Source organism: Ambystoma mexicanum, chromosome 4q (genome assembly GCF_040938575.1).
Source record: "Ambystoma mexicanum isolate Mex_15411 chromosome 4q, UKY_AmexF1_1, whole genome shotgun sequence".
Taxonomy (NCBI): Eukaryota; Metazoa; Chordata; class Amphibia; order Caudata; family Ambystomatidae; genus Ambystoma; species Ambystoma mexicanum.
In genome coordinates, this window is record NC_090928.1 from 892,444,950 (window position 1) to 892,466,018 (window position 21,069).

At 47.4% G+C, this 21,069-nt stretch overlaps 1 protein-coding gene across 1 annotated transcript in view; it reads left to right on the plus strand.

Moving 5' to 3' along the window:
* Positions 1-21,069, plus strand: part of LRPPRC (leucine rich pentatricopeptide repeat containing) — a 1,926,342-nt gene that overhangs the window by 1,798,854 nt on the left and 106,419 nt on the right. The window contains exon 33 of the mRNA XM_069608459.1: positions 4,757-4,896. Coding sequence (XP_069464560.1) covers positions 4,757-4,896 — 140 coding nt within the window. The remainder of the gene's footprint in view (positions 1-4,756; positions 4,897-21,069) is intronic.

Here is a 21,069-nt window from a genome sequence, read left to right on the forward strand (position 1 = left end):
TTCTAAATTGATGATTTTGTAAATTCTTTTCCCACCTCCATACGTTGGTACTGCTTTGGGAGTCTGTTAAAGATGTGGAATACGTTGGAGGACACAATCCCCTCGAAGAACAAGTTACTTATCTTACCTGGTAACATTCTTTCGATGGGATGTTCCTCCGACGTATTCCACATCGTACCCTCCCAGCCTGCCCCTCTACAGAATTTCTTATGCGTTTGCAGCTTACGTTTCCGCAATGCTTTCTGCAGTCATACTGGCAGGAAGTTGGTGCCACACGTTTTGGGAAAAAACTACAACTGAGGCTACAGGCGTCGTGCGTCCTAGATATAACATCCGGTGACATCGACCGTCGACGGAGGCCCTCGAGCGAGCGTATCGATGCAGGACGCCTATGCCGAAAAAGTTTTCCGAAGCAGCACAGCTGTGGTAATTACTGTCAAAGATGTGGAATACGTCGGAGGAACATCCCATCGAAAGAACGTTACCAGGTAAAATAAGTAAATTGTTTGTTGGCCTGATGTCCTATCCGGAACGCTGTGCCTCCTGGTGGCGGAAATGTTTCCAAAGAACAGCTGCGCTGTGATAGGGATATTATAGATGAGGAATCTGAAAGGAAAATCCATCAGAAAGAACATTACCGAGAGGTTAGTAATTGGCTCTTCTCTACCTATTGGAGTTAGGCTACACACAGGCTCTCCATGACTTCCTTAGATTTTGACTGGGGCATGTCAAGTTAAGTGCGCAAATCGATGAACCGTGGGTTAACTTGCCTCATGTCTCTACGGAGTGCCCGCTGTATATTTTTGCCCGATTTTATTCAAAGGCCTTGCTTAGCAGTAGGAGAGGAAGAATTGGAATTTTAGCTTCAGTTTATATAGGGCCTAACTGATCTCCAATGCACTCTTGTTAATAAGCTAGTGAAATACATCAAAAAACAAGTCTTTTATGGTTGTTGGTTCCCCCACCTGAGTTTAGAGATGGATCACGGCATCTGTTTCCACTTGGTTTTAAAGCTATTGGGCCTCATTACGACAATGGAGGTAACCATGCTGCTATTTGCGGCATGGCTACCCCCATACCCGGTACCGGGTTCCCTGAATGGGGGAAATACTGGGCCATTCAGACCTTGGAGAGCCCAGTATTTCCCCATTCAGGGAATCCGCACCCGGTACATCCCCATTTCCATTGAGCCCTGATAAGGCTCAATGGGAATGGGGAGGATGCAAACAACAGGCCTGTTAATGACTGGCCCCGTTGTTTGCATCCTGGTCTGCTTGCGGGACCCGCTAAGGACGCCTGGTTTTACCAGGGGTCCTTAGTGGGTCCCGCGATGAGACCTCGTAATGAGGCGGTAGGAGGTTAACGGGGCCGGCAGCTCTACCGGCCCCGTTAACCCCCTACCGCCTTCCTCATAATGAGGCCCATTATCTTATTCTTTTCTAATTGATTGTAACTGAAATATGGATTTTTGTAATAATACATATGTTGGCAGTAAAATATGTAGAACGCTTTCCTGGTCCCGCTTTTGACACTAAATTATCACATGAATGAGTTTTTCTGCAAGCCAAAAAATACCTTTCAATACCTGCTTTCTATGCTTTACTGCTATTTTTGTTTTGTTTGAACATTATCTAGAATGTGTTTTTAATCTTTCTTTGGTCTGGTGTCTGCAAATAAGAGTGAATTGTTAGTGTTGGTAGCCAAGGGTTATTATTTGGAAGATTAAAAAAGCAGCATGTCACATAAAGGTTGTACATTTGCCGATCCTCTTTCCTTAAAAGTATTTAAGTGAGCCTAGGATTTAGGTACATTGAGGCTCACTGTGACAAGTCATTGAAACTCACCACCTGGGTTTTTAATGCCCAAGCCTTCCATCTGTGTGCTAATGCTATCCTAGTATCTTCAAAGTGCAAAATGGAAAACGTGGAAATATTTCAGACTCGATTTATGTTTGTAAAGACTGGTAGGTGGTGTCTGTACTTATGTTAGAGGAGAGGCACAGAGGACCCCAGCCAAGATTCTCTATTGTTGGTACGTGGTCGAGCAATCAAGGCCTAGCTTCTCAGGAGGTGATGCAGGCTGGTTCTTAAGTACAGTGTAGTCCCCGAACCCCCACAAAGGAATGTCCACACACTGTATTACTGAAAACAGTCTTTATATAATTAATATTCAAGGGTATGTACACGATCACAATAACGCACTTTGTACTCGGAAGTCAATAATGATAAATATATACAATTCTAAAGTGGTACCACTAGTGTCAACGAATCTCATTAAAGTGCATCAACTGTACGGTTAAAATGTTACACAGATTAATAACAAGGAAACCAGCAATAGAGATAGGCAGGAACGTAAGATGGTTGGAACAATAGGCAGAATACTGACCCCTACCGCTAGGCGCAGTTCTGAGTGGAGATCCCCCCCACCTGGGCAACCTGTAAATAAAGATATATAGCACAAGCCCAGTCCATATGTTCAATAGTCTTTCTTCCTCCTATTAAGGTTTTACCCCCCCAATATACCTGGTGGAGTAGAGTTCTCCGATGCGTCGACCGATCCTTCTTGAGTGACTCCCTTTAAGGCAGGAGCCACGGATCGTCGAGAGGTGTCGAGGAACTTGGCGTTCGGTGTCGGGAAATCGACAGCCCTTCTTGAGTGCCCTCCCTTTAAGGCGGGAGTCACGGGTCGTCGAATATCCGACGGTGAACAGGTTGAACCTACGGCCGTGAGGTGGGAGCTTCGTTCCTAGCGGTGCTCGTCGGCGACAGAGCGTTGGCGTCCTGCAAGGAAGAGGCGTGCGAGGCACCTCGGTGACGAAAGTTCTGGACCGCAAAGAGATGAACAACTGTAGCCCAGCAAGGGCGTCGAGTCGGCGGCGTCTCTGCGGTCTTCAGGTGGCAGGAAACCCACCGGTGGATGCTCCTCGGCGCGTCGACGGTCGGGCCTTCTCCAGAGGGAGACAAGCGGATGACAATGCAGGCGAGAGCGTCCGGTGATCAATTGAAGTTCTTAGGCAAATGGGAGCAGGGCGGCTCCGGTCGGCGACGGTGGTCGTCGACCGTGGCGGACAACCGTCCGAGTGCTTTTTCTTGGAGTTCCGCAGCAGTCCCCTTATCGGGTCGGCAGCTGGTCCTTTGGCAAAGATCAGCTGTGCACGATGGTCCCTCGTAGCTCGGGAAGAGGGTGCCTTACCAGGTCCTCTCTGGGTCAGTCCTTGGAGGCACAACAGCTTTCAGATTGTGAAGGAGAGCAACAGCAATTCTTCCCGCCCAGCAGGGCTTCAAGGTCAAGCGTCAGTTACTCCAGTTACTCGTCGTAGTGGACTTCAGCTTCTGAACACGATTCCTAGCAGTGAGAGGTCCCCAGATATACTGTTGATCTCCCATTCATTCCGCTGGGTCACACTCAAGCATCCAATCACGACTACGGGCATTCATGCAGGCAGGCAGGCAATCAGGCACACTGGGTATTCAGGCCATTCACTTCTCTCCAGACACTCACAACAAGTTATGTGTATTGGGACAAGTACCGAGCCATTCAACACTCCAAGCTGCATTCATACCGGTTTTGGGAGGGCTGTCTCAGTCATTGTGTCAACCACCAGATACTAGACATCCACAACACAGAATGCATATTCGTCACACACTCTATTCACCCGGGTCCCACCCACAGGAGGTACCCACAACATACATCACCGGGAAGGCTCCAGCTAGTCTGGCCGGGCCTTCACAACAACACCATATATGGCATTTCCACCCAACAGCCAGTGGGGGGAAGGGACAGAATCAGGGCTTCCCAGGACTTTGGGAAAACAAGGGAATGGGTAATAGAAAGCAAGAGGCCACCAGTGCCATCTTGTTTTCCATCAGGAATCAACTGATCCCAATGGCAGGGTCGGGGTATCCCACAAAATGGAGGATACTCCGCGCACCTGTCAAATTCAGCATGGAGCTGCCACCAGCCCATTCCTTGCTCTGCGGGCCACCCACAGGTGCCCAAAAACATACACTAGGGGCACAGGGTTGTACCCCACCCATGGGTACCATAAGGGTATCCCACGGGTCCGTTCACCAAACCAAAAGAAAGAGAGCTGCACCGCCAGGAGTCCCACATGAACTCCTGCGCGGAAAACACGACAGAACATACGATAAAAAGCAGTAAAGGACAAGGATACGGAGGCCCTGTCCCTCCGATGCATTTCCAGCATCACAATGTTCACCACACCTACACAGTAATTTTATGGTGCATAACATATGTTACGAATACATCAGACAAAGCTGTTTAAGAGATTATACAAAATACCCTAGTTTGCACCCAGAAAGACAGCTATGAAAAATTCAGTTACATATTTAATTCCCTAAAGCGCACTTTTCTGCATTCATTATTCAAATAAATTCTCTTAATGTTTTATATTACACTTGGGTTTTCAGTAGCTCCTTTTAAGTAACCTTGCTGACTATCTTTGTTACATAAAAAGGCATTTATGTCAGCAGCATTACTTAAACAGTGCATGGGTCAAGGTTCAGAGCCACAATAAATGGGGTTTCCAGTGATTTTATGTATTCTGTCTTTCACTTTGTGGTGATCGTTTCTGCTTCAATGTGGCTTTTGGTACTTTTAAATCCTTGACTGTGTGTAATATTAATGCAAAAATCTAAAACATTAATGTGCCTGCTTTTCCTGCTGTAGCGTTTTTTTTCTTTTTCTTTTTTCTTTAACTATAGGCACTAAGCCATTGCAATTTTCTATTTTCCAGCGATAACCTCGAGGCAGCTGTGGAGTACATTGAGCCTCTGCTTATCCCAGGCGCACAAACCACCAATGGCCCAGTCTCCAGTATTTCCTATGTATTTCAAAAGTTGTTGCAGGAAAAGGTGGAGCCGGCATTAGAAAAATGTGAGTGCCTTTAAATAACTTGTATATATATTGTATATATATGTATATGTTAAAAAGTATATTAGTTCATTTCATTCTTGAAGAAGCGGAAATTAAAAAACATCAGTTGAAATGCCATCTTAGAAGACATGCAAAGTCAGAAAATCACACCAATTAGTTTCTACTTTTATTTTTGATGTGATGTCCTTAAGGAAATAATCTAGGTTTGAGGTAGAGATTACATTCAAATACAGCTTTACTGAATACACCTTTAATCAATTAGTTAAAGTTTTGCAGTTTTGTTTTTGTTACTTTCCATTCATCACATGTGCTTCTAAGCCAGAACTAAGTCTAAAAACGGCACTGCAGTTTTTACAGTGCTTTGCATTTGGTTTTGACAGCCATGAGTAGCTTTGTGTTTAATCGCATGCATATCAGTTCAAAATGTTTATTGAGCAAATACGTACATGATTATACTTTCAAAAAGATGTTTATGAAAAAAAATGTTCGACCAATAAAATGATAGCGACCAATGTTCCTTATCTGTCAAGCAATGCATACTGTCCCTAATAAGCATAAAATGTCACAGGACAATTAGAACATTCTACTGCAGCTAGTGCTGCCATCTTGGGGAGCAATAAAGCAAACAAAAAGGGGATTGGAGCAAACAGAACCACACGGTTTTTACCACTAAATTGCACTGCATAACACTCAGAAATCCCCATCTTTTGGCAATTACAGATATGCAATCTGGTAGCATTCCAGCCGGGTTGCGGGTTGCCTGTACACCCGGACGAAGAACATGTCTGGTTTTTCTTTCATAGCACTTTGTAAAGACCTGTACTCAGAATACCCATTAATCAGCCAAGATAGGTCAAACAGATGAGACCGGACTGAATAAAAGGCAATCCCACCCTCTTTCCTTCTGAGCAAAGAGAGCAGGCATCTCTGAAAATCTATGTGGTACGAGGTTGACCAATGTATATTCGATTGATAATCAGCCAGGTTTCACTAATGAATACTGCATGAGGATGTGTGGGCTTTGTTAGCTAGAAAAATTGAGTTGTACACCAAAGACTTGCAACACAGAAATGACCTGGCATTCATCAGCAATATCATCAATGCTTGTTTTTCCATTTTACCAAGGGCCATTATCTAGTTCTCTGGTGTCACCTGACTCTGCAGATGGCTGCCTCCCTGCACCTTTCCTCACATATCCCATTCAGTGTATACTGAGATGGAAGGAGCAAAGCCATGTCAGTCAATGGCATACTATATAGCGTCCTCCACAAATGCATTATCTTAAGATATTTATTCAACAGAGCAGCTACCATTGGAAACATTTGTAGAGTCTTGCCCCTCACCGTCCACCTCATCTGCTGGTCCGTTCCTCGACTCCGGAAGTGACAACGCCTCTGGTACAAATAGGGGACAGAATGCCACGCGGTTTTCTCTCTCTCACACATTTTTTGGTGCAACACAATGTAATTGGGAGCTTCAGGGTTAGAACTTTGCAGGGGATTCTCCAGGATGGCCGCCAGCACTCAGACCTGCCGACAGCTGCTCCATCAGCTTGTCGGAGAAATAATCAATCACCACCACCCCTGGTGCTGCCTCCCCACCCCCCATAGCGGCGGAACTTCCAGGGGCACCGGCAGGCACCCACTGAGGGTAAACCATCTCTAGCAGCATTGATCTGCGCCCTGGATGTGGAGGGGCAGGCCGACTGCAGGGAACCTGCCAGGAGTGCATACAGGTGTTCCGACTGTAAAGTGTGGAGCATGGAGGAGGCCAAGCCTGTGTCCCGTCTGGGATGCAGGGGGAGCAGACCAGGCACACCCGGGCCCAGCGAGTTGCATACCCACCCCACCGCTGGTCTGGGGTGGGTGGGTTAAGGGGTATGGCGGAGGGGCAGAAGGCAGCTCTGGAATCACTGTTCCAAGGACCCAGAGGGACCTGGCAGTGTGGTGGGCTCCGCCGTGAGGTTTGTAAGGAAGGCCATCATAAAGAGCAGGGTGCTCCCGCCCCCAGGAAAGTGCAGAAAGAAAGCTGTGGGAGGACCCCGGAAAGAGGAAATAGTGGCCCGGGCTGTGAACCTGAGCACCAGGGGGTGGGGGGTTGGAGCAGACAACATAGTCTTGTTGGAGGAACAAGACTGTATGTCCTCCAGACACCGAGCCGGGGTCAGGGTGGACTGGGAACTAAAAGAGGCCCTGGAAATAATTACTGGGGACCAAAAGAGGCCCTGGAAATAATGTTCAAAGTGGCCCCATATGACACATTTTCAGCAAGCCCAATGCTTTTCCTATGAGAAAATTTGGAAATGCCACACAAGAGGCCCAGGGTGCAGAGGCCCACCGGGAAATCTCCAGAGTTCCCTATAGGCCAGTCCACCCCTGGCCGGGGTTCCGAGCAGCAGTGGAGTGCCTCCAGAGAAAGCGCCAGGGCTAGGAGGCCGCAAAGGAGGCACCGCAGCAGGCGACATTGGAGCTGCGACCGACACTGGGGTGGGGGAGGATACAGAGGGCTAGGCATCAGCTGGGAAGCGGCGCGGCCCCCAAGGGGCCATTTGAGGAACAGGCGACTGGGGCCCGACCAGGTTAAATTGCCCCCCTATGCGCCCACCCCTCAGGTTGGGGTATCAGAGTGGTCTAACAGGAGCCAGAATCTGGTGGCGAGTCGGGTGGGCGACCCCAGCGGCAGGCTCCATTGCGCCAAGCCTGTCCCAGGCTCACGGAGGGACCGAGAAGAATCCGTGAGGCTGGGGCGGGCAGGCTGAACCAGCTACCTTATAGGCCAAGATAGGACGTTGGCACCGGGGCACCCCACAGCGACACACAGGGCAAAGCGAAAGGAGCAAAGCAGGCACAGGTGGGGGGTCCGACGGGCACACTCCCAATAATCTGGGGGCCCACAAATAGGAGTGGCACATGCAAGATTGCGGCCAGCATGGAGTGGGAAGAAGGGGCCAACACACGGACACCACCTGAACCCCTACTAAAGCAAGACCTGCACAATGACTTAATGTCTCTGCAATCAACACTCACGCAAGCGTTCCAAGAACAGTTCCAATTAATGAGGTCGGACCTCAATGCGGCACTGGCTGAAATTGGACAAAAAGTGGGTCAAATGGGAGACGGGACAGACCAGCTGGAGAGAGGACTTCAGGAGATGGAGTCGAAAACCACAGAGAATAGCCAAGCTGTAGAGTGTTTGAACGTTGCCACCAGGAATCTTGAAATACAGGTTGAGGATATGGACAACAGGCCATGCAGAATCAACATAAGAATCTTCCTGAATCAGTGGCAGACAGACCTGAAGGCCCAAGTCCAAGGGATATTCACAGACATCCTGGGGAACGAGACCCCTGATGAAATATTTTTGGATCGGATTCACAGAACTCGCAGGAGCATGAATGGACCAGGGGGGTTACCCGAGATGTGCTGGCGGCCTTCACGCAGTACACCCAGAAGGAGGCGGTGTTACATGCAGGAAGGCCTAAAGAGCCCCTGACATGCAGGGGTTCCCAAGTTGAACTATTCCAGGGCTTGGCGGGGGTCCACACCCCTAAAGAGAAGACAAATGGGCCCGGTGGTCAGGGAATTGGGCCAGAAAAGTACACATGGACCTTCCCCTTTGGCTTGGTGTTCCAGTGGGAGGGCACACAGAGGCAAATGACCTCAGTGCAGGAAGGGATTGACCTCTTGCAATTGGAACCAGATCAGAATGGCCAGGAGGTGCCACTGCACTGTCTGAGCATCGCCTGAGGCCCGGATGGTGGGGTTGGGAGACAGCCAGAGGTAAACAAAGGCGTAGGCCCAACCCCCAGAAGCCCATAACCGCGATCTGGCAAGGCAAAGGGTGGAGGAGTGGGGTAGATTTGAGGAGGCATTTCAAAGGATAAGCCAGGCAGTTTAGTGTGAACGGCGGTGGTGGATTTACATTGGTCTGCAATTGGAGCAGAGGTGAAAATTCTACCTTGTACTTCGAGAGAGCACTACCGCCTGGGGATTTCTTAGGGGGCGAAGTGCGGGGAGGCAGGTGGGGGAATGAAGGGGGTGGATCACGAAGTTGGGGGCTGGGACGAGGTGGTGGGGGGGGTGGTAGGTGAGTTGGGCAGAAGCACCGGTAGTTAGGGTTAATAGGTATTGGGGCGAGGGGGGAACATGAGGGGGATTGACCAAGTATTGAAACCTCAATGAGGGGTGGGATAAGGACCAAGAGAGGCCAGGGAGAGGGGGGGGAAGTAGCACATAATAGTAAAGTGGTAGCATTTATGTGGCCAACACCTAATGTACGGTGACTGAATTTCCCCTTGAAAAGGAAAAAGCTGGGATTATTTATGAGGAAGACGGCCCCAGATGTTTTGGCACTCCAGGAGACCTACCTCCTGCGGCGGGACTAGGCGAGGCTTCCGATTAAGGGGCTTTTCCCTGAATATGCCAGGCAGTCAATTTGAATAAATCGGAGGAGTGGCACTGGCCTTCAGAGACAGGGTCGACATTCAAATAACAGACTCTTAAAGCGGATAAAGGGGGAGATATATTATTGTTGTGGGCGATAACGGGGTGGCAAGATACGATTGCCTCAATGTATGCACCTAACCAGGGCCAGGAGACCTTCCTGAAGGATTTTCTGGGAGACATGGAGGATGTAGTAAGAGTCCATATGATATTGATGAGGGACTTCAACCTGGCCTGGTCCCTAACACTTGATAGATTGACAGGAGGAGGAGGGTATAAGGGGGGAATAGCATCCAACTCGCTGCAGCAACGCGTCGAAATGCTAGGCTTTAAGGACACATGGAGGAGATTATATGGTGAGAGGAAGGACTTTACCTTCTACTCCTATGTACACAGATCGCACTCTTGGATCGATTATATTTGGATATCGCCGTCACTCCTAGGGGAAGTCAAGGGGATGAAGGTGGGGCCCCTGTGCATTGTAGATCACGAGGTAGTCACAATGACGAAGCTGTTACCAGGCTGATGGGGGGGGGGGTCTGGAGCCAGAGAATGCGGTTGAATTACGAAGCAATGTGGTCCTGAGATGGGCGTTGGGCAGAATCCTGTGCAGTTCCCTTGGGGAACACTGTCAAAAAGATTAAGACTACAGGAGTAAGCAGTAAACCCAATTGGTAGCAGTCTACACCACCCAGATTTACCTGGTAGCTGTGGCTGAGCAGTCAGACCTCTCTCAAGAAGAGTAGGGCAGTATATAGAGTATACACAGTAGAGCAAACAAACACTGACCAGAGCTTTGTATCAAAAGTATATAATTATTTATTTAAAACACACTTTAGGCAATATACTAGCACTCTAAATTAAAAGCAAGTTAAAACACAGTCAGGTAAAGTATACACACCTCGCGTGATAACTATTAGACAAGTCAGTGTTAAAACACCACGATTTGTTAAAACAGATGTGACCGCGTATCCTAGATGGCACTACAGTAGTTCAGTTAAAGGGAGAGAAAAAGGCAAAGCGTAGAAATAAAACAGGTCCCAACACTTTTAGGAGTTCTCAGCAAGGGAATAAAGGCAGTATACACTGTAGAGCCAAAGTTCATAGGCCAGGCCCACTTTAAATGGAGCCATGCGAAATGTGCCCAGGATCACACAGTTTAAAATGCACTAAAAGTCTTTGCAGAATGTTCAAAAGAGGTTGGGGCGATTCAAGAAGGTAAAGTTAAAAGGTCTGGGGCCAACCCAGTTGGAAAGCCAAGGATTTAAGGGTCACCTTGGGCAAACCGAAGAAAAGGAGGCCAGGCAGAACACAGTACCTTAAAGAGAGAAGAAGCTCCAGCGGTGGCAGTTGTTCCTGGCAGTGGTTGCAGTTCGTTGTTTCGACCAGGGGAAGAGAGGATCTCGTTGAGGAGGAAACGTGGAGTCGATGCACTCCACAGGGATGAAACCAGCCGCGGAGTTCGTCGGTAAAAGGTGCGTTCCTTTTATTTGCGTTCAAAGTGGTGAAGCTTGGCTATCCAGCCGCCGGGATGCTTGGCAAGGGCGATTCGACCAAGAGACGTCTTTGGAAGGCGAAAGGGGCAAAACTGGTTGGTCCCACCGAACTGGTTGGTCCCACCAGCTCAGTGGAAGAAGACTCGTCCAGCAGAAGATCTTCTCTTGTCGTTGGGAAAGTGGTGAGTTTGTTGCAGCAGGGCTTCACCGGTGGTGTCGTCGTTGCAGATGGCTCAGCTTCTTCCCTCTTCGGATTCTTAGATCCTGTGGCGACTTCTGAAGTTCCAGTCCCAAAGGCCCTGCTTTTATGCAGAAAAACCTCCATTTAACAGCCTAGCTGTCACTCGCATGCTAAGTGGTGAGCCGGGCACCTCACCACTGGGCCAATCAGAATAGAGTGTGACTTGAGTTGCTAAGGCAACGCAGTCCAGGGTGCCATTTCCCCTCCCCACACATCCTGTGGAACCCAGACAGAGTGGCACCATTTGGAGGTCTTCTGTGGAGAAGCCCACCAAAAAGTGGAACAAAGGACTCGACCTTGGTTAGAGTTAGAGATGGACACGAACGCCATTTTAGATAAGAGTTCTGGCAAAAAGACCCAACCGTTGATTTAATATTAAATAAACCGGCGGTATCTTTAACATTGCACCAAAAAGTGATGCGTTTTAAAATCAATGGGAAAATCCCATAGGAAATATTCCGGTGGAATATTTTGCGTGGTAACCACTGCCACCAGCCAGAAACTCGACAAGGGGGGACTGGACAGTGCCCCTTGAAAACAGACCCAGGGGCAATCGAATTAACCCCTTCCAGTACTTCCACAATATGATGGTTTGTACTGGTTCTGTTCACAATTTAGGACTAGTAAATTGGTGACTTTACATGCCCTGGGAGACAGTAGTCAGTCCCAGGGTATGGAGTCTGTTTGCGGGTCACTATGACACCCCTGTGTTACTGCACTGAGGGTGCTGTGTAACACATACACTAAAACAGATGATACCCAATGGAGTAAAAGACCCCATAGCCCATAAGCACATACAAAGTCAAAGACATACCTCAAATCATGCCTAAGAGTGGGAGGAAAAGAGTCTCACTCTTAGCAGGAGAAAAAAACAAACCCCCAAAAATCCAGCAAAACTGCTGGGGGACTCACTAGGTTTGGGAAATTAGCCTTATAAGAGAATTCTCCCTAACAACGGGAAATGGCGGGCAAGATGACCTCCATTGTTTTAGGAGAATAAGGCGCAGGACACAGGGGGCCGACTCGTTGGGATGCGTTCAATGAGACTCATAGGGGAAAGTTCATTGCGGCCAAGGCAAGGTGGGATAAGCAGATGAAGCAGCTGGAGACAGAGGTGGATGAAGCGAGGTGTAGGCTGATGAACGCACGTAGTAAAGAAAACATGAGGGTACATAGGCAGGCAGTGCGTCAGCTGAGTATCCTGAGACCCAAACAGGCAGAGGGGGGCCATGCTGTCACGTCATCGATATTACGCTAAGGCAAACAAAGCAGATAAGCTCTTAGCTAGATTGTTGAGGGGGAAGGTGACCAGGAAGACGGTGATAGTAGATGGCACAGGCCGTTGCCGCACTCTCATGAGAGATATCCAGGGTGCTGAGCACAGTTTTATGGGGAGCTTTGTAAGACTCTAGCCCCGTCGACACAAGAGCAGGAGAACTTCCTGGCAAAGATAATTTTGCTGACACTGGGAGAGGAAACAGCTAGGGAAGGACATAACCAAAGAAGAGGTCTGGAATGTTCTAAAGGCACTACCCCTCAACAAAGGGCCAGGGCCGGGCCCGGATGGGTATACAGCGTCCTTTTGCAAGGCCTTCGCGGGCACCCTGGTCCCCCACTTGACAGGGTTGGTCAATCAGTTTCGGGGGGTTTGCATCTCCGCGTCAACTGAGTCTAAACTCACCCTTATCCCCAAACCGAATAAAGACCCTACTAATTGCGGTTCGTACCGACCAATAGTGTTGATTAACATTGATGCAAAAATATACACAAAAATTCTGGCTAACCGATTAGAGGGCCTTCTCCCAAAATGGATACACCCAGACCAGGTGGGGTTTGTTCAGGGACGCCACACATTTGATAATATAAGATGGATAGCCCACTTGATTGAAAAAGCCCACAAAACTTAGACACTGGCAGTGATTGATGCTGAGAAGGCATTTGACAGGGTGGAATGGCCATTTCTGTTTAGAGTGCTGGGGAAAATGGGGTTGGGAACAGAATTCGTTAGTAGGGTGCAGGCGAATTATAATTCCCATAGCCCCCCCCCCACCCCAGCGAGGATCCTAATTAATAGAACCCTCACCCTCTCCAGTAGTTTCAATCTGACCAGGGGCACTAAGGAAGCAGAAATGCGAATTGTCGCCTCTACTTTACGCAATATATGTAGAATCCCTCTTGCAGGGAGTCCGGGAATCGGAAACATTTTATTTATTTGTCTGAAATTTTTGAAGCGCCACGTGCCGTAGTCCTCAGGTCGCAAACAAAAGAAGAGGGCAGATAAATCAGGAAGGGGGTCAGGCATTAGAAGTAGTAGAGGGAATTCCATTTGGGGGATTACAGCACAATGTAGCAGTGTTCGCGGACGCCATGCTCCTCGCCCTTGCTCATCCAAATGACTCATTAGGGGCATACAGGAAGATTCTCACAGTTTGGGATGGCCTCGGGATTAAAGATTAATGAATCAAAATCGGAGATTCTAAATCTGACAGGGGGGGATGGGCGTTGGCACCCTTGAGGGCATCAGCGCCCTTTGCCTGGACCCCGAAGGGGATTACATTTCTGAGGATATACATAACACTGCAACTCTCGGGGTGGTACGCAGCAAACTACCCTCTATGCTGGCCTTTGTCAAAAGGAACAAACTTAGGGTTTCCTGGTTGGGTCGGCTTGCGGCGGTAAAGATGGTGTCTCTCCCCCGACTAGTCTATTAAGCGTGCCGGTTTCCGTGCCGGGTAGCTTCTTCAGGGACTTAAGGAAGCAGACTGGAAGCTTTAGCTGGGGGGGGGGGGGGGGCAAGAGGCTGAGGATAAATGGAGCCCAATTAATGGCTGCGAGAAGGGAGGGGTGGGGTTGGCACTCCCCGACTTTCAATTATACTACAAGGCGGCCCAGATTAGGCTGATATGGGAATGGAGTGTCGACGAAAGGGAGTGTTTATGGGTAGATATGTCCCGGGCGGTAGTGGAACCGGAACTCTCCAAGGTTCTATGGCTCAATGGATTTATGCGAGCGCTATAACCAAGCAGCTGGTGGACATCTGGGACGCACTGGTCAAGAAATATGGCATCACAACATTCCCATCCCCTTTCACACCAATTCTCTGCAATCCAGCCTTCACGCCGAGAATGTAACCAAGGGCGTTTTCCAGGTGGCAAGAGTGGGAAATACTGGAGGATACGGGACATATTCCAGGGTCAGACAATTGGGTCATGTGTTGAATGTAAATTAGGTTTCGGGGTGTGAGAACAGGAGAGATTGTGGTACTGGCAAATTAGACATTGGGTCCTGAACCCAGAAACCAAAGGGGCGGCGACCCGCCTGCTCACAGCATTCAAGAAACTTCTCTCGACACAGGACAGGGCAAAGGGCCTCATCTCGAATCTATATAGAATACTGGACGAAGCCTTCCCCAGAGCAGCGTGGCCATACATAGAGAAATAGGAGAAAACGATTAAGAAGGAAATAACTAGGGTGGGGTGCGAAAGTCTGTGGAGGCTGGGCCCAAAGTTACTGAAGCCACCCCAACATAGAGAATGCTGGTATAAATTAAGTTTCTGGTAGCACTACATCCCCGACCCGCCTACACAAAATATATCCAGAGGCCTCGCAGAAGTGTTGCATGTAGTGTGGGAGAAATGGGACATGGCACCCTATCTGGTGGAAATGACCCAGGGGGCACTAAGGTCAGCCCTAGGGGAAAACGGCGGGGCACTCCCAGAGGTGGTGATCTTGGGAATGGGGAGGAAAGGAGAGCACTGGGAGCCCAGGGACAGAGGGAAGGCCTGCCTGGTGCTCACTTTATCAGCTATGTTGCTCATAATGCAAAGATGGAAGGGGGCTGAAATCCGACCTTCCAGGATTCGTTGCGTAAGGTATGTGACTTTGTGGCACTGGAGTGGGTATGGTATGCTGTCGAACATAGAACTTCATGCTTTGCAAAAGACTGGGTAGAGGTGTTGGCCTTCTTGAAAGAGGATTACAGGCAGCATTGGTGCCCCCAAAACTTGAAGCTTTTGAACTTGAATTAAGGCATAGAACAATAATAAAGAACCCTCAGACAACTACTTCATGGTTACTCCGGGGAGGGCAGGGAAGATGGATGGGGTTGGGAGGGATGTCAATGGGTGGGTTGGAAGGTTATAAGGAAAACCTTTTGATGTACTTGCTAAATGTTTATTGTAAAATAAAACTTTTTTAAAAAAATGTAAAAAATTGCAGGGGCCACAATTTGAAGATGCTAATTACAGATCCCCATACAATTTGTCTGTGGTATCTGGGGGATGGGGCATGATGTCTCAGATTGTGCATGATGTCTCAGATTGTGCATGATGTCTCAGATTGTGCATGATGTCTCGGATTGTGCTTTATGTCAGGCAATGAACCCAAAGGAGCTTAGACATTCTGTGGTCCAACTGCCAAAATAGAGATAGAATCCCTCCAAAAGCCGATCATCTGAGATTCGGAGGGTGTTGGATCGCCCCACACCCGAGAAAGACCCTTTTGGACAAATGGAAGGCTTCTAAACACTCCCACTCCAGAATTTGATTGAGACATTCCTCCTTGCACTCTTTGCACAAGAAAAAGAGAAAGAACTTAGCCTGGAGTGATGACAGCAATGACTAGTCTTCGGATTCCCTGAAGAAGGTAACGTACCCAATGGAGGCTTCACACTCATGACATGCAGCTGGAAAGATGAATTAGAAGGTAAAGGCATGAATAAAAGCAACCAATAGTCAGGATGCATGGATTACCTGTATAAACATAGGAAAACTTGTATTCCTTAAACTTACCTATGCTTTCCTAGTGGTGGTTGTTGAGCATTATGGCCAAGCCTTGGAGGGAAGTGGGGCAAGCAACAATTCAGGGTTACAAAGTAACACTTTGGATAAAGAAATATCTATACAGAGGTATTATGAAACCTAACTTATGTCATTGAGGCTAAGTAATGTTGTTTCAATGGATTGCTATTCTCCCGCAGATTCCTCATCATGACAGATGCTCCTCTCCAGCTCTGCTGCTTCAGAAAGTTTTCGCCAGAGGGCATAGTGTACCTCGACTTTCCATCGTCTATCCGCCTGGACAGGCTCCCGATCGCCGACTCTGGGCGTGACATCGGGCATCATATTATATAACACGTCACTACGCCCCACACAGTTCCTTTTTTCTGTGCGCTTGCACGCTGCTTAGGGAACACGACTCGAGTTTACTCAACATTCGTACTGTACTTTCGTACGTTTTGTCTTCAAAACCGTGACGTGATGTCCTCCCACAGGGATTCGGGCTTCAATCGATGTCCCACCAAAATGTCTTAGACTGACCCCTATGACGTCTGTCTGTGGTGCTGGGTGCTAGCCACGCCACGGAGACCTGAGCATCGTGCACAATGATTCAGCCGAAGTCCCTGCGTCAGAGAGCCGGGAAACTGATTTTAGGAAGACCAAGAAGCTGTCCAATTTCAGGAGTCTTTCCTCATAGTCTTCCTGGCGGAAGAAGAAGCAGCACCACCGACGCAAGTCCAGCTCGTCCGATCGAGGTAAGCCCTCGGTGGGGCTGGCCACTCGGGAGGAGTGGGAGAGTTTTAAGACCTCTATGTTAGAAATGTTGAAGACGCAAGCGGCTGTAGGTGCGGCTCCTGCCCCGACCAGCAGACTAAAGCAGCACTCTGTGCTCCCGACCCCAAGCCGGCCACTCCTGTCGACTTTGTCGGTGTCAAAAGCGTCTTCGGGTGTTACGCCCGTTAGGCATAATTTCTGGGATGCCATAGGGCCGATGCTCCGACGTCTCTCGGTTGCCTGAGCGTCCCTCGGCACTAGAAGTACCCTCGGCATCGATAGCTTTGACTTCGAAGTCTATCCTCAAGCCTTCAGCGCTGACAGTCAGTGATGGTTCCTTTGTGCTACTGTCGAGATCTGGTTTCTTGGACTCCATGCACTCCCATTTTCAGAATCACGGAGCACGATTACCCTGAGGACAGTCGACCCCGTTTTCACGGGTGCCGGCAGCGTCGACTATTTCAACAAGCACACTGATTTATTGGCTTTGGCTCAGGGTTTGCATGATGCTAGTGGTCTGAATACATCTCCAAACCTAACCTGAAGTTACAGTAGAATAGCCTTATACCACACTACTGTGAAGTTCAAGAAGCTGGTTCACAGGGTAGTAGACACCCTGCGGTTGAAGACGTCCTCTGTCCATCTTCAGGGTTATGATTTTACCGACATTTTGAACGAGAGTCACACAGTCTAGGCCAGTATGCCTTTCAACCATGCCATTGCAGATCCCTTAGCCTCCTAATGGCCAGCACCCTTGAACCATTTCCCCTGTGAATGCGATATTCAGAGAAAAGTATAGGCCGGCAAGAGGAGATTATTATTTATGTATTTATTTAGTTTTGTAAGAGGATTCAATTCAACACTACAGCTAAATCAACGCTTAGTCTATAATACTGAATGAAAACCCTTATTGATATATCTTTATGTCCAGTTCATGCGTTCTGGATGACTACCCCTATATAACACCCCTCTCTTGGAATCCCCCTGACCCCACTGAGCCAAGAAGTAGTTCTGTTTTGCAAATTAAAAGGTTTATTCGATAATTTAAACAATATATATATATATCACACTTATAATAAATTAATAATTGAATATCACACTTAATCTGATATGATAAAGATTAACAACGGAGAATCTGGCACTAACACGCTTCTCTATAATCAATAAGGAATTGACATGAAATGGATAAGGTAGCACAGTGGTAAATAGGTACAGAAGTATAATGTGGTAGAGAATGCTTTACAGGGTTCAAGGAAATGCAAGGTTGAATGAATGAAATGCAGTATAGAAAATACTCAATATGATTTCAACAAAACAATGTAATCACTTTTCTCTGGCAATCCCCTCCCCCTTTTATGCAATGCAAGGAAATGGAAGGAAGCACACAGTTCTCAGAAATGCAATTCAAATGTAATTCAGTTCACCCAGCAACTTAGACTACAGAAGTTTGAAAACACAGGCCCAAATTGCTTTGATATGTGCTGGCAATGAATTAAAAAATATGCTAAAATGCTTTTGATTCCCTCTAGAGGTTCAGGTTGAGTGGTATCTAGTTAATATTAGCTCAGGCTCACTCTTGCAATGATTCAGGAATGATTAGCAGGTTAAACGAATTTCTGGCAAATGGAAGGCAAGCAAACTGCTGTTTTCACACGTGGAGAAATTTTCAAATCGCGGCAAAATTCGCGCGTGCGTTTTCCGCGATTGCGGTAAAACTATAAGGGGTAGGAAGGTGGTTCTTGGTGCGATTCAAAGCTAAGATTCTAAGCTTTCAAATGAAAGTTACTGCAAGTCTCTAGCACAAACGGTCACGGAGATATGAGCGATTTTGTGAAGGTCGTTTTTCAGATTTGAAATTTTAAAAGCTCAAAATGACAAGTGCAGCTTGCAACTAGAATGACAGGTGACAGATTTGGAGCTATCAGGCAGTTCTACTTAGGTTAAATAGATTGAATTAGATGAATTTAAACTAAGAGCTTTGGTTTGGTACAGTTTGGCGGTACTCACAAGAGATTTTAAACAGGAAGGCGGCTTTGTCACGATCTGGTCAACAGGTCTGGACTTCGGACGGTCTCTGGGCACAGCGTCTGGTCTCTGGAACTGCTCACAGCATCGGGGTCAGCACTCTGGATACAATGGCCTGGTCTCTGCTAGGCACCGGTTCTCTGGGTCGGGTCCTGCCTTCTCTTTGGATATTTCTGTCACCGGGTTCTTGCAAAAGTTCTTGGCAAAATTCAGACGGCGTCAGCCGGCTGTCTGAAGAGTTCAGTTGCAAAAAGATTTTTAGGCCTGCTGACAAATACTCTTGCTGGCAGTGACCTTTTTGGTTAAGGTTCTGAAGTCTCTGTTTATCTTGGAGTCTAAGTGTTGGCTCTTTGAAGTTTGATGGAGGTAAGTATGGATTTTTCCGGCAGAGCTTCCAGCGGCAGATAGAATTGAAGCCCTATCTGTCCTGTCTGTCTGCTTTTATGTGTTTAGAATGTGGGTGTGTTCTAGCATCACTGACCCTACCTCTCTCTCAGCTTCTAATTGGTCAAACTTCCATTTCTCATTTGATTGGCGAAGCTAAATTGTGTCAGTGATGTCATTTTATGGCTTGCAGATAGGACACTCCCCTGTCAGATTGCACATATTCTATATTTGATAACAAAAGACATATTTCACAGTTACACAGTTGCTTGAAATTACATATACATGGTGTGGCTGAATTTAGCCATGTCTCTGTCCAAATCTGCTGTTTCTAAGAGCTTGCATTCAGAAATGGCAGATAATTGACTTTTTAACTGATTTTTCAATTTCTGACATTGACCCAACTTTACATACATGTGCGCAGGGAGTATGGACATTAGCTGATGAAGTTTCAGATTTTTAACATGCATACATTTAGAGTAATATCCACTTTTCCGCTAACACCCCCCTGAACATACCACCGGTTCTAAAAACCTCTTAAACTGTGGGCAGAAAAATCACAAGAATTATGGTATCATTTATAAAATTTTCACATGTCCGCTCTATGAGTTATTCATCTTTTTAGAGTTATGTTCTGGCTCCAAAGGGGTGTGGTTTCCTCTCAGCACAAGGTAGAAATACTGGTTTTTCCAGTTCTGCCAAGCCAGCTTGCTCTCACAGGCAGTGCCCCTCCCCTTTCCTCAGGAGGAAGCCACTTTTTACGACCATTTACGACTCCTGCCAATAAAACCTTTGCCTGAGCCAGGACAGGGCTTTGTTCACTTTCCTGCAGAGCACAGGTAATTCAATTATCAGATAGATGGCATATCCTTAGTGTGGCCAGCAAAAAGGCAGATGGGCCTGGGAACACAGTTGTGACTCAAGTTTCACTCCTGATGGGGGTAGTTGCCAGGCAGAATCAAGTTCCTTAAGCCAGACTTTCAGCTAACTGTCATGTTTTTTGTTGCTCTTTAAATTAACTTGCAATTTTACACATGCAGCTAGAATGCTGATTCTAAGTGCAAAACTATGACATTTCAACAGTTACAAAGGCATGTGACACCAAACATAGGTCACTCATTTAATCTAAACATTTTCGATTTTAGTGTCTTTAAATCCAGTGCAACTTAAACTGCTGACTCCATAGCTCAGCCAGTTTTGTTATAAGCATTGTTCTGGGCTCTTCATTTCCCAGATTTTGTAGGCACACAACACTCCATTCTACCAAATGTCTGCTGGGGTCCAGTGAGTTTTTAGATGTGTTGCAATGTTTAAAATAGACAGTTTGAGCCTGCCTTCAGAGAAACACAGGGTGGTTTTAAACTGCCGGCTTTTGGATAGTAGCGAGTACTGGTACTGCACCCATTTTTGGGATTTAAGAAATGAATTCCCAACAGTTATGGGTTTGCTTTTGGCAATCAGCATTGCCATTCCCAATGGTTTCAGACTACTGTGTGGGTAGTCCAATGGTGGTTTTAGGCAGTGTCCTTCTGTGCCCATAACATCGGCAAAAATGGGTGGCAGCCTATTCTTCATGCATTTCCCTGTGCATTTTCTGGGAAGCTCTGGCCATCATGATGTTTTCATGTCAGTACTGCACAGTTTTGAGGTAGAGCTCGGATGCATGGGTAAATACATCCCACAGTTTATATGTAACGCGCTGGGACAACGCCCAAGGGCATAGAAGCGCAGGGACAAGACCGACAACAGATAAATCAAACGCATAACAAGAACAATTTTGTCAACCAAAATGGGGAATCCAGGAGGGAAGCAAAACGCAAGTGCTGAATGTATTCAAATAACAAAGCCTTTAGCCTCCGCCTGAAAGTTGAGATTGCCCCACACACTCTAAGATCCGAGGTGCAGCCACTGAGAAGCAGTCATTCTGGACATGGGAAAGTTTGGCTGCCGGGGTTTCCACCAGGCCAGTGTTGTTGGTGCATAGTGCTTTCTTAGCTGGCAGCCATCTAATCCTTTTGGTTAGGCTGAAATTT